Source organism: Glycine soja, chromosome 10, assembly GCF_004193775.1.
Source record: "Glycine soja cultivar W05 chromosome 10, ASM419377v2, whole genome shotgun sequence".
In the NCBI taxonomy this organism is placed as follows: domain Eukaryota; kingdom Viridiplantae; phylum Streptophyta; class Magnoliopsida; order Fabales; family Fabaceae; genus Glycine; species Glycine soja.
This window is the reverse complement of record NC_041011.1, coordinates 1,768,270-1,784,597: the sequence shown is the minus strand read 5'-3', so window position 1 is coordinate 1,784,597 and position 16,328 is coordinate 1,768,270. Positions and strand designations below refer to the sequence as shown.

The following is a 16,328-nucleotide window of genomic DNA, read 5'->3' as shown; positions in this document are numbered from 1 at the left end:
TACCGTAAATTTTCATCTAATTTAACCATTCACTAACCCTCACTCCCTCCAATTCATTTTTGCAAATTGCAATTCCGTTTTGTCGACATGTAAATTGCGGTTCCCATTTGCCAAATTGCAAGTTACAACCTCCCGCACAACTACCTCTTTTTCTACTCCCCACTTCACCTCTCTCTCTCCCTGTATTTAAAAGTGGCAACAATCAACAACCAAAAAAGAAGAAATCATAATCATACGAATTAATTATTAAACTTTTTGTTTATCCCTTCTTCTCTCCTATAAAAACACCAACACACAAATCTTCACAACATTTGCATGATCTGACTCACAAATCATCCTCCTATTCCTCGGTCGTAGCCTGTTGTTCCCTCTTTCATCTCTCTTCGCCGTCACAACAGCCACCACCATGGTCGAAACCAGACGCGGCGCCTCTTCTTCCAAGCGTTCTCTCTCTTCGCCTTCTTCTGCGTCCAACACCAAACGATCCAAGGTACAAACTTTCCTCACCTTCTTCGCTACCCACCTCTCATATTCGATGCGGATTCCCTTGTTCCTCATCTGGGTATCCGATTTGAACCTCAATTCGAGATGGGTAGGTCTTGAAATTAATCGATTCTTTGTTTGTTTGTGGTGACTTAGGTGTCTGAGGATTCCTCTGTGGCGGCTCCGGTCAACGAATCTGGAACCGGAAATGAATCTGGGGAACCGGAGCTACGACCCTCTGATCTGCCAGATACGGCGTCGTTGAAGGTCGCGGGTGTTTGTGATAAGTCTCCTTCTGAAGGCGAGGCTTTGGTGCCTCCACTGTGTGCAGGTGCGTTTTTTGTTATTTGTTCTGTGCATGTATGCGGTTTTTGCATTGGTTGAATTTATTAATTTGTGGAAACCTCAGGTGAAACTGCGGAGAAATCGAAGGTGGCTGGTCTTCCCCCAAGGAGCGTGAAGAAACGTGCTGCGAAATCGTGCCCCAAGACTGCATGGGGAAAGCTTCTCTCTCAGTGTTCTAAGGTTTTTGCTTCTGAGAGTTTTACTGTTTACTTGAGATTTTCTGGGAATGAGGTGCATGGTCTAATCAGATCCTGGGGTTTTAGTTTTGTATAAAGTCTAGGGAGTTTGCTGACCTAGGGCTTGTTGTCTTGCATTTCTATATTCTTGTCAAGGTTTTAAACTTTGGTTGTGTTGAGATCAATGGAATCATGGAAAAATTAGAGGCAAAAGCCGCCGAGGCAGCTGGCATTGCGGTTGCTTAGGCCTCCGAAGCCTTAATGTTGTGGTTGGGTTTATGAAATTGTGATTCTAGTTAGGGCGACTCATGGCATTGGCATGAGGCTCCCACCGTGTACAAGTATAGATGTATGCAGCTGCTTTATCCACTTGGAAGCAGAAAGGCTGTTTCCAAGGTTTGAATATGTGGCCTAAGAGTGCAAAGCAGCAAACTTTCTGTAGCCCCATGGCTCTCTCACCTTCGAAGTGATGATCATAGTAGAACCAAACCAAACCGAGCGTAAAACCAAAAACCGACCCAAAAAGCCGAAAACCACAAAATCCGATTTTTGTCATTGGTTTGGTTTTTTTATTTTCCAAACCGTGCGGTTTGGTTTGGTTTGGTTAGCGGTTTGACATGTGGAAACCAAACCAAACCACATCGCGAACACCCCTAGAAACTATTGTTGCAATTAGTGTTTTGTTGTGGATATCTATGTTCTAAATTTTCATGGTTGGAAGCAAGTATTATGAAGTTTTACTATTTTATGTATTGTTCTGTTGTTGGAACTTGGAAATAAGTATTATGTATTGTTTTTACTTTTAAGTTGAATGATTATTATTCAAGTATTATTCAACTTGAAAACAATTACTGTTTTACTTTAAGTTCAATTGTTGAAACTTTTGTTGTCCATTTATACCATTGATGGTTGAACTAGTTATTATTCATGTTTTGTCCAAATAGTAACAAGCTTTTTAAGCATTTTTTAATACTTACTAGCAGAATTTTCAAACCGCAAAAACTGAATCGAACCAACCTACAAAATATTGGTTTGGATTTCATAAATAATTTAAAGTGCACCAAACCGTACTGCAAACACCCCTAGATCGTAGTATTGGTAGATAGCTAATGCTTTCTGCATGCTGGGCTCTCTGAAATTCTTCGAGCTAACTGAATTTGCTAAAAACATTGTTGGATAGTTGCCTTAATTGCAGTTGTCCCTAGCCTGCCTTTAGTGCAGTCTCTTTGGGTTGCCTAATTTCAGTCTCACATCAATTGAAGATATAGTCAATATAATCCTTATAAAAGGCTTCAACAATCTTGACCTTACAAGCCAATTGGGTTGGGTCAAGTTAACCCTAAGCCCAAATTCTAAGAGGCATTGTTTTGCATTGTCAAGTGCAGTGTAAATATAACCTGACATTAGTGTTTATAACACACTACACTGGCATCCTTTCTTGTTTTGAAATTTTTTGTTGTGTTGTTTTCTAGTAGTGGAAATGATGTAGGAAGTGTACAAAAGAGTGTCGTGTCTGAGAAGAATACATTAAGCAAGTGATGCAGGTTAATTTCCCAGATACGAGGGGTGTTGTGGCATAATAAACACAAAACTTGGGAGGTTGGTGTGAGTTACGCTAAGTTGTGTTTGTTTTAACTTTTAAGGTATAAAAAAGGATTCCTCGAAAAGTGAACTTGGGAGTATCACATTTCCATGTTTGGTACAAGTCTTGAATAAATATTTTCTAGAGTTGTTGATGCCTAGAATATAAAATGTTCATATTTCTCTTGCTTCTATTCCCATGGTGAAAGCTGGGTATCTTAGAGTGGATATGGAATTTATTTTTTAGAATAACTACCTATCCTCACTCCATTCTTCCTTCCTTTTTTTAAAAATTAAGTAAATTTTAAAATAATTAAATGTCAACCAAACATGTTCTCGTGAATAATATTTTTGGGCATAATATTCCTGAGAATACAATATTATACCTTGAAACAAATGCCCCCTAAGTTATAAGATTGGAACGACAGGCCTAAGTTGTCCAAGTCTTTTTTTCTTCAGTGGAATAAGATGATTAGTTGAATTAGTCATATCTGTTTGGAGCTTAGCTGTAACAATGACAATCTATGTTGGAGAAGCAAACCTAGTGGGATAAGGATTTTTTTTTGGTTGCTGTATGTAGGAGAAGCAAATTGGTGAGAACTGATAAACAAAAATATCTGATGCAACACAGCAGTCTCAACATCCTTTTAATTTGGGGTTAAATTTTATAACTTAGGCAGATTTGGATTTTTTTTATTGTGCATAGCCAACAAGATAAAATCTTGTTTTATGCTATATAACATGTTGCACTCACTACCAGATTATAGGTTGCATCATCAATGGTGCCTAGCAGCAAATAAGATTTGGTGCTCCTCAGTGAAAACTAATGTTATATTTGATTTTTAGTATATAAAAACATAATGATGCTTTGTAATATCGCTCTATTTGTCGTTCTCTTTAAATGGGGACCGTGAGCTGATTTATTCTTCTGTTTTCTCTTTAACTCTTACATTTCTGATGGTATTGCTGTAGGTTTGGAATTAATCTTTTTGTTATTCATGCTTCTCCAGACTCCTCATGTGTGCATGACTGAACCTTTCTTCACCGTTGGTCAAGGACGACATTGTAATTTATGGCTTAAAGATCCCACCATTGGTAGTGTTTTGTGCAAGCTGAGCCACATAGAGGTAGAGTTTCCTCTTTAATCTTTTGAAACTTGAAATGTCAGCTAAATAACCATGGGTCCATCTTATTTCAGATTTGTTATAACAGAAAAATCATTTGCCAAGCAAAAAACAAATCTATTTTAGATGTTTTGTGAAAGATATTAATGAAAAGAATGGAATTTTATCTCATTATCGTAGATGCTTCCCAAAATGTTCCTGACCGAAGAAAATTGCTGTAAAACATTTCTGTTTTTCTAGATTACTGACCACAGTTATCATTTGAACTCTGCACAGCGTGGAGGTTCATCGGGTGCATTACTGGAAATCACAGGGGGAAAAGGTTCTATTCACGTTAATGGAAAGACTTATAGAAAGAATGCCCGCCTAATTTTAAGTGGAGGTGATGAGGTTGTCTTTGGTTCTTCTGCCAAGTATGCTTATGTATCCTTTATTTACATATGGTTCCTTGGGAAGAATTTATCTGTTTTCGCTTTTAATTCTTGTGTCCTCCTTCCTTCTTTCTTGGCATGCATCTGTGGTCACTTTTACGAGGATATCAGTTAGTCATATGCTTTATGTATTTACATTATAAACTACTATACTTTTTCAATTCTAAACTTTGTTCGTTGATATATTTTGGGTTCCTTAGCATGGAATTTAGATCTTTCAGCAGCTGTCGAATAGTAATATTAGTACTGCTGATATAGCTTCTTCCGTGAGTATTTTGGAAGCCCAGAGTGCTCCATTAAATGGAATGCAAGTTGAAGCCAGATCTGGAGACCCTTCTGCTGTTGCTGGAGCATCTATATTGGCATCTTTATCTAATAATATTTGTAAAGAATTATCTCTCCTACCACCTGCTGCTAAAACTGGCAAGAATGTGCAGAACACTGACATTTCATCACTACATTCTGGCTGCGGGGATGATATCCCAGACAATGAAATGAATGATACCACCAATAATGCTGAACCAGCTGGAGATTTTTCTGCTGATAAAACTGTTCTTGCATCCTCTACCACTGTTAACGAAAATCCTAACCTTGACTCAGTGGAAGTCGATACCAATATTGATGCAAATGTTGGGAAGATGACTGCTGCTGCATATGAGTTGAGGCCATTACTGCGCATGCTTACTGGATCATGTCCTGAATTTGATTTAAGTGGTAGCATTTCCAAGATATTGGAAGGGCGAAGGGAATTAAGAGAACTTCTTAAAGATGTTGATACCCCAACAGTATTGGCATCAACCAAGCGGGAAGCATTTAAGGACATTTTACAGCAGAGAATTCTCATAGCTGAGAAGATTGATGTCTCATTTGAAACTTTTCCATATTATCTAAGGTGCAAACAAGTACTTCTTGTTATTAATTTATCTCTTGATTATGCTACCTGAACTATGCTTACCTTGATTATGGTCACAAATAGCTACACTTATATTCTTTGTTGCTATATTGTTGGCTTGAATAGCTTGTAGTTACTGTTATGAGATAGATAAGAGATCATTTATAGCTACTTGGTTATGATGTTTTGTATTATTGCAGTGATACTACAAAGAACGTCTTGATTGCTTCTACATTTATTCATTTGAAGTGCAATGGCTTTGGAAAATATGCTTCAGACCTCCCATCCGTGTCGCCACGAATATTGTTATCTGGTCCTGCAGGTAGTTCCGTAGTTCCATAGTTTTTGTTTATGCTTCTACTTTCCCCTTCTTGCGGTAGAGAAGTGATATAATTTTACATAATTCTTGTGTAGGTTCAGAAATATACCAGGAGACTTTGTCCAAGGCACTTGTGAAGCATTTTGGTGCCAGACTACTAATTGTGGATTCTCTTTCACTGCCTGGTGTATGTTTTCTTAGATATTCTGCTTTTGTTACAATTATAGAGGTTTTGCAGAATTTTTCCTTACTAGTCTAAATTCTTTGTTGCTTCACATCTTTCCTGGCATAGTGGCATTGTTTGCTTGCTTCTGTAGATTGTTTGTTGCTAAATTAGGATTTGGGATTAATATACACACAGTTGTTCTCATTGTGCAATTGGTTTTTCAGGGATCACCATCAAAGGAAGTTGATTCTGCCAAAGAAAGTTATTGTGCTGAAAAACCATCTGTGTTTTCTAGGAAGAAAAATCTCCATACTGCCATGTTACAACATAAGAAACCAGCCTCTAGTGTTAATGCTGAAATTATTGGGGGACCCATGCTTATTTCTAGTGCATCATCAAAAGGCACTACTCTTAAAAAGGGTATTCTGTTATGTCCTAAAAAATGAGCACCTATCTGCAAATTTACTTTCTATTTTCTTGTTATTTTATGTAATGTTAGGTAGCATTTTGAAGGCTTTCATGGCATGATGCTTGATTAATGTGCAGGTGATCGAGTAAAATTTATTGGTAGCTTTCCTTCTGCTGTCTCATCGTTACCAAATTATATTTCAAGGTAATGTGTTGTGGATGAATTATACTTCATAATATTTTTACAGTTTGAGTAATATTTTTTTTAATTTGTGGAGGATATACATGAAAATTCTTTAAATATGGCTTTAAGAAACATTGTGAATATACTACAAAAAGTAATATGATTTAGTGACTGAAGTGTCATCATTTGCAGAGGTTATAACTTTTGAAAAAATTTACTCGAGCAGTTTCTCTTGGTTCAGTTCAGATGTTTGGTTATATTATGTTTTTTTTTTTTCAATTCTCCTCTGTATTTCATTGGGGCAGAACACAATGATCTCTTCATTTTTTTTCGGGTTAAAAGTGTTTGTGTCTTCTCTAGTGAATTGCTTGGCTGTTTCAAAGGAACTTCAATTTCTGTTATGTGGAGAGACTAGACACTTTTGGTGTTTGTTTATTTATTTTTTCTTTTTTGCATTTTTTAGTTACTTGTTTTGGTGGATATTTTATTCTCCCACTAATTGTTCTTTTATCTTCTGTTCTTTCTGATAACACTTCTTTCTATTTCAAATCCATTAGTTTACTTTTTTGTTTTTCTGAGAAATGGATTTTATTGTTCTTCTATATTGTGCAGGGGACCAAGCTATGGCTCCCGGGGCAAAGTTCTCCTAGCTTTTGAAGATAACGGGTCTTCAAAAATTGGGGTTAGGTTTGATAAATCAATTCCAGATGGCAATGATCTTGGTGGCCTTTGTGAAGATGACCGTGGGTTCTTCTGTTCTGGTAATTCACTGTATTTGATTGAACTTTTGTTTCTTAAGCTGCATATTAATACATTGTATGCTATAATTTTGGCACGTATAATTCATTGATGATTCATAATGCAGCAAATCATTTACTACGAGTAGACGGCTCTGGAGGGGATGATCTTGACAAAGTTGCAATTAATGAAATCTTTGAGGTTGCCCCAGTTCCATACTTGTCCAAAAGTTGTCTCTATTCCTAAAGAAATATTTAACACCCGTCTCTGTTATAGGTTGTCTCTAATCAGAGTAAAAGTGGTGCACTCGTGTTGTTCATTAAAGATATAGAGAAGGCAATGATTGGCAACTATGAAATTTTAAAAAGTAAATTTGAAAGCTTGCCACCAAATGTTGTGGTAGTTGGTTCTCACACCCAGTTGGATAATCGTAAGGAGAAGGTACTGTTTCATTATTATAATAATTTGTTAGCTTGCATTTGGTTATAGTTGTCTCATTAGTAGAGCAAAGTTTTGTATTTGATGACTGCATTTTTATGCTTACAGACTCAACCCGGCAGTCTTCTGTTTACCAAGTTTGGAAGCAATCAGACAGCACTGCTTGATCTTGCTTTTCCGGTACAAGAATCATATCCATTGCTCTTCATACTTTGATTTAAAGCATGGTGAAGTTCTAGCATGGAAGTTCCAGTGCTTTTCTTTCCCTGTACCTTTTTTTTTTGGCTGAGTTGGATATCTGAATATTTGTTAATACCATTACATGCATCATATTTTGGTTTTTTCTGGTTCCTTAAGGAATCAATTATCCATCTACTACAATTTGGTCCTTTCATCCTCTGTTTAGGATAACTTTAGTAGACTGCATGATAGAAGCAAAGAAATCTCAAAAGTTATGAAGCAACTTAGTCGCCTTTTTCCAAACAAAGTGACCATACAGTTGCCTCAGGTATCATGTTATATTATTTTGGTTTTGCAAATTATAATGTTGTTAACTCGCTATTTACCATTCATATATTGTTTGGTTCCAAACTTGTACAGGACGAGGCTTTACTCTCTGACTGGAAGCAGCAGTTAGATTGTGACATTGAAACTATGAAAGCTCAGTCCAATGTTGTCAGCATTCGCTTAGTGAGTCTAGCAACATCTCTTTGATAATATTCAATGCTTTATCTTGCTGCACTTTTTGTGTTTGTTTCCAGTTTTTGTGCTTATTCTTGGATGAGAATAGTTATTCTGGGCCTTTGGAGCATGTGACATCACATGCATTTGATTTGTGGAAATTTCCCCACTGGGTTAATTTTGTCTTTCTAAAGATTGTTTGTGTGGGTAAAGTTCTTTTCTGTTTCTTGGTTTTCAAAGCTGCCCATCCTGGCCTCCATAATCAATTGTTGTTTGGTTCATATTCATAGCCCCTTTCTACCAGGGCCTGTTATTGCTATCATATATGTAAATGCTCTATTTACACAATAAAAAAGCCACTTATGCACAATTTTTTTACAATATGCTCCATTCTATCATGTCTCTGGCTTGACTTTGGTATATTCAATTTATAATTTATATTTGCTTTGCATTTGTCAAACATTTGATGAGATTCTTCTATTGATTCAGGTTCTTGGCAGAATTGGATTGGATTGCCCTGACCTTGAGACTCTCTGCATCAAAGACCACACCCTAACGACTGAGAGTCAGTTTCTTTTTGTTTAATGTTTGAAATAATTTGTCCTGCTAATTATGATATCTCAAGATTTGCTGTAATATTACTGATGATACTCTGTCAACTCTGTTTACTAGGTGTGGAGAAGATCATTGGATGGGCTATAAGTTACCATTTTATGCATTCATCTGAAGCTTCAATCAGATATTCTAAGCTTGTAATATCTGCAGAAAGGTTGTTCTCAGAACAAATATAGCAAACTTATCTGCCCTTTATTGTTAATTTTAACACTACTTTTTGGTTCGTTGGTGCAGCATTAAGTATGGACATAATATTCTACAGGGCATTCAAAATGAGAACAAGAACATGAAAAAATCACTTAAGGTAATTTAACAAAAGCTATTTGACATGTTTTAAAATTTAGAGCATTAACCTTTGTATATACTAATCATAATCCAAATCTTGATAAGATAATGAAATATGGTAATCAATCCTAAGAGATGATGAGGAAAATAAGGAAGCTACTCCTAGAGGTTAATCTAAGATTAAGATATTTTCGTATATTCTAACACAAGTATTTAGCATACTGGTTTCTCTAGTTTATTTACACTGTAATGGTTTGAATTGAATTGTTTTCCCAGGATGTGGTTACTGAGAATGAATTTGAGAAAAAACTACTTACTGATGTTATTCCACCGACTGATATTGGGGTCACATTTGATGATATTGGAGCTTTAGAAAATGTTAAGGAAACCTTGAAGGAATTAGTCATGCTTCCTCTTCAGAGGCCTGAATTGTTTGGCAAAGGACAGCTGGCTAAGGTGAAAGATTTTCATTTTAGTTGTTTAAATGACTTGTGAAAGAAATTGTTGAGTAGATCATGCCATGTGTGTAGCACCTAATTGTAATTACTTTGGGTATAGCCTTGCAAAGGAATATTGCTTTTTGGCCCTCCTGGCACAGGAAAAACAATGCTTGCAAAGGCTGTAGCAACTGAAGCTGGAGCAAATTTTATTAACATTTCAATGTCCAGCATTACGTCCAAGGTATTAGTTGCAAATTTAAACAGTTTTGCTCTACTTTGTATTTCCTTTCATTCATAAGTGACAGGACAGATATTGTTTTTTTGTTGCAGTGGTTTGGTGAAGGAGAAAAATATGTCAAAGCAGTCTTTTCTCTGGCCAGCAAAATTGCTCCAAGTGTTATTTTTGTTGATGAGGTTGGTATAACATATATCTTCCTTTTTTTTACTTTGTTTTAAATATTCTAAATTTCTTTACATTTTGACCGTTTTATAATGTCCATTTGTGTTGTCAGTTCAGTCTATAATTTTTTGTTTTGTCATTCTCACTATTTAAAGGGTGGTTTTATGGTCATGTAAGTTGTAACTTGTGGCTGTTGACATGTCATGCTAATGTGGAATATCAGCTCAGCATGACGAAGATGTAATAGCTGAGGATGCTTAATGGTTTAGATGATGTACATATGACCCTATTTTTGCAGTTTCCCTTAACTGGTTTCTTTGTTTGGCTTTTGAAGGGGTAGCTTGCCGTATAATATATCTTGGTATAAATACCAATGTAAACTCCTTAACATGAACATGCAACTTGGATTTTTGCTGGTGTAATTAACAAACGTGATTGGTTTGAGGCTTGTGATTTTGGGCAAAAAATTCCCGAGCTCTTTGAAGTTTCAACTGTTTTCTATACAATTCACTAATTTCTCAATGTCCCAGATTTAGGTGGAGTTTCCATGGCCTTCCAAATAGATGTATTAACTACTGCAAAGGCTAGACTTTACATAAGAGTTTCTACTTTTCTCATATACCTTGCATAAACTGTTAACCATTATGATAAGCAGCTTAGCACTTGAAGAACCCACTCTTAAAAGATAGTTGTTAAGGGAGGAGAACCAAACACTTAAATACTCCACCAAGTATCCCATACTACTCGATATGGGGCTTAGGCGCCCCATAATACCCAAGTCCTTATCACATTATTTAAAGATCCAATTGAAGACAATGAGAACTCAAATCTAAATTGATATGATTTTGCCAATGGAGCCAGAGTTTTCATGTCTTTGGGGAAGAAATTAAGAAAATCACTTCAGGCAAACCATTGATGGGTTGGTTGAGAGGATACATATGAGAATCTAATGTGGAGAGACTGGGTAAAGCTATCCGCTGAAGGCATTCATGGCTTGCAATGTGATGGGGAAAATAATGGAGGGCTTTGGAGTGGTAAATTAGGTTTTACATTTGCTAATACATTGTGGGTTAAAAGAAGGGCTTAGCTGCTTAGGGAATTGTGAAGCTGAAGGAGAGAGGCAATAGTACATCTAACAGTGTTTGTTATAAATTGGGTTAAAAGAACTGGTGGGTTGTGATTTGAAATAAATTCTAAACAGATCAGAACCAAAAGCTCAATAGTGAAGCTGATTTTTTTACTGAATACCTTAGCATATAGTTTGTGATTGTTATCTACAGAGGTAATTGCTTAAATGAGCTCCAAATTTTCAATTCTAAGCATTCAGAAAAGAAAAAAATCAAGGCTTAAACATATTCAAATCTAGTGTTTTTCTTTGGTAGCTTCTACGGATATTCTTAGTTTCAATTATCTGTGTTTGATTTGCTGTGTTACTGGTGGCAGGTTGATAGTATGTTAGGAAGACGTGAAAATCCTGGTGAGCATGAGGCTATGCGTAAAATGAAGAATGAATTCATGGTTAATTGGGATGGTTTGCGAACAAAAGATAAAGAGCGTATACTTGTTCTTGCGGCTACAAATAGACCTTTTGATCTTGATGAGGCTGTTATTAGGAGACTTCCACGAAGGTAAACTCATTATGTTTGATGTCAGCTTCTTTTATTTCGTGTTTCACAAATGAGATCTATGCTAATTTGTGTTCTTTCTTGAAAAAAATTGTAGATTGATGGTTAATTTGCCCGATGCTCCAAACAGAGAAAAAATTGTTAGTGTTATTTTAGCAAAAGAAGAATTGGCACCTGATGTTGATTTCGAAGCAATAGCAAATATGACTGATGGATATTCTGGGAGTGACCTAAAGGTTGTATTTCTATGTATCTTCTACTTCAATTCTTGATCGCTGGGGAAGATGACATGATTTTACATGAAATACTCATTGACTCATTGTTATCTTTTCACTGCAGAATCTATGTGTCACAGCAGCTCACTGTCCAATAAGAGAGATCTTGGAGAAGGAAAAGAAGGTTAGTGATATGTGTGTATGAGGGTGTATCTAGTGAGAAGTGAGAGGAGTTGGTCTTGGTCATACAACCATATATGGATGACTAAAATTATTTTTCTTAAATCTAATATTGACTGTTGACTTAGGTTATATAGTCAAGATTAGTTCTTTTCAAACACACATATATGGGGGGCGGGGGTGGGGGATTTGCTAACGTATACTCATTTTTAAAAGGAGGATTTTGGAAAGCTACATCTTGAGTGTATTTTAAGAAAACCGAAGTTATACTTGCATAATAGTTCAGAGCTTGCTGTGCAAAAAAAAAAATAATAGTTCAGAGCTTGGCAATCTCTTACTCACTTTGACATGAAATGTATTTCAGGAGAGAAGCTTAGCATTGACTGAGAACCAACCATTACCTCAGTTGTGTAGCAGTACCGACATTCGTCCCTTAAAGATGGAAGATTTTATATATGCACATGAGCAGGTATATTAGTTTTATTTCATTATCTATGAATTTTCTTTACAATTTATTCTCTTTGGAATAGTGGGTGAGCCATTGCATAGCACAACAATAAGATTGCTGCCTTGTGACCTGGTTGGTCTGGGTTTAAGTCTTGCAAACATTTTTGGGTCAATAGGGCAAGATTGTGTATATATGACATGTGACTCTGCTTTAACCCCACGGCAGAGGGAGCCTCATGCACTGTTCCACATCTTTTTATCCTAAAAGAAGCAAGGTGACTTGACACATGCACACTAGAAAAAACTGCTGACTGCTGATTATAATAAATAAATAAATAAAATATTTGTCAAGAACAATAAATAAAATTAATCTAAGGTAACAACTTGTAGGATAATATCACAAGCCTCATAAGGTCACTTGAAATTAGAAACTATCGACTAACAATAAATTAACTAAGAACATGACAAAGCTAAATTAAAAATCTAATCCTCCTACTACTTTTCCTCCCTAATGTAGTCATTTACATTGTCATCTAGTGAGGTATATCCCTATTCCTTCTCTCCCTTCAATTCTTCAAAATTAAATAGGTTAAATATGTTTTTAGTCCCCTACAAATAGGAAATGTTTGCTGTTAGTCCCTAAAAAATAAATTATCTCCTTTTAATCCCTTGTTGATGGAAATGTGTTGTGTGTGGTCTTTATTTTCATAAATGAGGAGCCAAAAGGACACAGATTTTTGTGAAGGACAAAGATCACATCTGACACATTTATCTTTTAGGGACTAAAAACATACATCATATTTGTATGGACTAAAATATATTTTGGACATTATCCGTGTCCTGATATGTGTTGGAATCAGTGCTTCATAACAAGCCACATGTATTGGGTTATGATGTTGGCTAGTTCATCTGTTATCGTTGATGGTAAGCACATCTCTGTTTCTTTTGATGTTGTTGAACAACTTCATATTGTTAACATTAACTTTTTCTTGCCGTATCGATTTCTTAAAAAGTTTAAGCCATAGCTGGTTTTTGTCACCATTAATTGGTTGACTCACTCGAATAAGGGGAGCTAACTTTGTATAAATCACACCAAAATGAATGGTAAGTAGCAAATAGAGTGATTGCATGCTTTGCCAATTCCTTCTTTTTTGTGAAGTGCCTCAACAAGCCCAAGGTACTTAAATGACTCTAGTTAAAAACTAAAGACAACAAGAGTCATTCCCTTTGAATTGTCTTCTTTATCAAAGGAAGCTTTTCACTGTCTGCAAGGATTAAGTGTATGGAGTATGGACTACAGAATGGGTTGCACAAGGAGCTGGTTAATGATGTATTTTATCATCCAACATTTACTGACTAAAACATAGTTGCTTCCATCATTAATGATACCTTGAAAATTTTTCCTCCTTCAAACTTCTCCAGAAGAGAATCAAGCAGCACAAACTGTTATTGCCAGTCTTCACAAGTTTAGATCCATCAATCGATAATTGCTTAAAAATATTGTTCCAATGGGAGAGTTTACCAAGAAATTGATCAAACGTCTTTCCTTCCCATCAGTCCTTACATCTAACATAAGGGAGCAGCCTTGTTTTTCCCACTAATCCTTCTACAAACAGATTTAGAATACTCCACCTCATTGTTGGGAATTGGAACTCTTGTGACGTAATATCTTGTATAGCTTGCAAATTTGACCAAAACTTCCAACATTTGTAAGCTTTTCTTTGAAGTTCTTCAATTTGATAACATTTAATGATATTGAAACCAAGATATATATTGAGGGACCCTAGCTCTTTCTCATTTGTTGCATGCCTCTCTTATGTTAGTTTCCCGCAACCTCCCTTTTCCTTTTCTATGACTGTTGCTGGTTTTCTAAGAAACAAATTCATTGGCCTTTTCTTAGCAACATTTGTGCCCCCCTCCCCCCCCTCCTTTTATAATACTACTAGGTGCTTTAATTTCCGTTAGGTTTGTCAAGTTCCTCCTCAGTTTAACCACATTCCAACTTGTCAAGGTCAAGATCCCTCACATCTGGAATCTCTATGCAATTTGCTTCTTTATCTTGCTCACACATGTTCACAAATCACAACCCTTCTCTAATTGGTGCAAGTTGCAACATTACTTATCTTCCCCATCAGTAGTTGTCTGGCTTCTGCTTTCGTAATCCCTCTTTTAATTTTTTTTCCACAATTGTAATTGTACACAATAGTTTTCATGTCATTTTCTTCCATTTAGTGGCAATGTTGGACTCTGGGGATGTCTTGCCACCAGTCCAGGAACTCTGATTATCAACACCTTCATTTGCCATTATTCTAGAATCACTAAGTGCAAAGAGAAAAGTTAGTGTCACTGAGGAGCAAACCAAAAAATTGAGGGAGAGTGAACAAAAACAAATAGAATCACATAGACACCGTAAATAATGGAAAACAGGAAAGAACAGAAATGAAAACAGAAACGTTGAGAAGAACAGGCAGGAACAAAGAAAACAAGGAAGAGAAGGAACTCAGAAACAAGGAAACACATGAAGGCACAAGTGGTCAGAGAGGTTGTGCTAAGAAATCAATGACAAAGAAAAGTTTGATGGGTTGTTTGCCATAGGTGGAACTCAAACTCTGGATTATGCATATTGTTGTTTGGTTTTTGTAGTGCACAAATCGTGGAGTAGGTTGTTCCAGTTCCTTTAAAACAGTGAATTGTTGGGATGCTTAAATGTGTGTGTGTGTGTTTGCAATACATATATCAACAAAATCTAAACCTTTTCACCATTGCATAATTCAAAATGTACAATGCCATTGACACCTGGGAGTTAATTTCATGAGAGTCCATTTTATGGCCAGCAAGGGTAGTGTATAATGTTTCATATGTATGCATTTATGCAGGTTTGTGTTAGTGTATCATCGGAGTCAACAAACATGAATGAACTACTCCAATGGAACGACCTTTACGGAGAAGGTGGATCAAGAAAAATGAGATCTTTGAGCTATTTCATGTAAAGCTTCCTGTATAGCATTTATTGGTTAGGCAATTCTTCTATCACCTAAATGGTGTGTGTAACAAGGTCAGAAGTGACCAATTGATGTGAAAATCCCATCATTGGCAATGCCTTTATTGTGTCGTAGGTTTTCCCTTTTTCCCCTCCCTCCAACCCTCACCATCCTCTGTTCTGCCTCCAATTTTTTTCAAAGTATAATTTGTTTGACAAATTCACTGAGGTCAAGCTTAACGTTAGGTCCCCTTCTGATCCAACTCTGCTCTCGGCTTGTAAATACCCAGTTAATTTTTAAAAACAAGTCTAATTTTTGCTAATTCCACTAACAAATCGTATGACATTGTATTTGTGCTTTGCAGTGTAAAACCCCCATCCCTGGATAAAAAAGTGTATATCTGAAAATTATATGCACACTTTTCTGCACATCCATCATGGAAAGTGAATATGCTGTCTTTGTTCAATTTGATTTTAAATTACCTTGATCATTGCTTTTCTATTGTCTTCTGGAAATGGAAAGTTTAGTTATACTAGAGTTCGTTGATTGAGTTCATGGCCGAATATCCTACTCTTATTAGAAATGATCACTTTCCCGCAGTGTGTCTGTTCTGTCTGTCCATGAAATTATCATTGATGATTATGAAATACTGTGTTTTAAGTTAGTTTGATTCTGTCTCGTTTATGACTGGATTCCTCTGCTTGCTGTTTATGTCCGCATGATGTTTCTAAAGTTGAATTTCTCTTAGATGGTATTTGTGTTAAAATATGTGGTAAGGCAGATTCTACATCAACAATTAATGTTTGTAGTGAATTCATTATTAATGTTGTTGCCTTTTTTTTGTTGAAAATTAATTTTCTTGCCTTTTATTATGTTTTTAAGAGGCTTTTTTAGTCTACTTTAGTATTTTAATGTTTTGTGAGGTGCGTGGAATCAGATTCAGTTGGACTGAGGTTTAAGCATCCTGTGTATGATGGATTCTGATTAGTGATTTTCATGTGTTACAATGTGATTTCCATGTTGTATCTAAGCAAGAAAAATGTTAAGTAGAAACACACTCTTTTAAATATACTATTTCTTTTTCTTTGGTCAGAATTTATTCAAAATGACAATTTTGTGGCTTTCATATCATATTTAATTGTTCTTTCTTTTTCTCTTTTTTTTTACGTACGAT

General features: G+C 36.0%; 1 protein-coding gene across 1 annotated transcript; it reads left to right on the top strand.

Annotated features, from left to right (window-relative positions):
• The first annotated feature begins 61 nt into the window (after positions 1-61).
• LOC114369193 lies at positions 62-15,644 on the top strand. Its single transcript, XM_028326387.1, has 27 exons — positions 62-490; positions 640-814; positions 893-1,008; positions 3,596-3,712; positions 3,986-4,132; positions 4,353-5,032; positions 5,233-5,354; positions 5,447-5,538; positions 5,742-5,937; positions 6,064-6,130; positions 6,722-6,870; positions 6,975-7,048; positions 7,124-7,288; positions 7,394-7,465; positions 7,692-7,793; positions 7,886-7,975; positions 8,456-8,531; positions 8,639-8,735; positions 8,816-8,885; positions 9,143-9,322; positions 9,425-9,547; positions 9,637-9,720; positions 11,150-11,334; positions 11,429-11,567; positions 11,671-11,730; positions 12,091-12,195; positions 15,050-15,644. Exons 1-27 carry the CDS (start codon positions 407-409, stop codon positions 15,161-15,163), a joined length of 3,681 nt encoding a protein of 1,226 aa, XP_028182188.1. The 5' UTR covers positions 62-406; the 3' UTR covers positions 15,164-15,644.
• Positions 15,645-16,328: the final 684 nt, after the last annotated feature.

What these genes read in the sequence shown, in the direction of transcription:
- LOC114369193 (XM_028326387.1), top strand. Translation starts at nt 407, where the DNA reads ATGGTCGAAACCAGACGCGGCGCCTCTTCTTCCAAGCGTTCTCTCTCT. An exon ending in GGTGCCTCCACTGTGTGCAG is followed by an intron (nt 815 to 892) that starts GTGCGTTTTTTG and finishes TGGAAACCTCAG; the next exon opens with GTGAAACTGCGGAGAAATCG. An exon ending in TTATATATGCACATGAGCAG is followed by an intron (nt 12,196 to 15,049) that starts GTATATTAGTTT and finishes GCATTTATGCAG; the next exon opens with GTTTGTGTTAGTGTATCATC.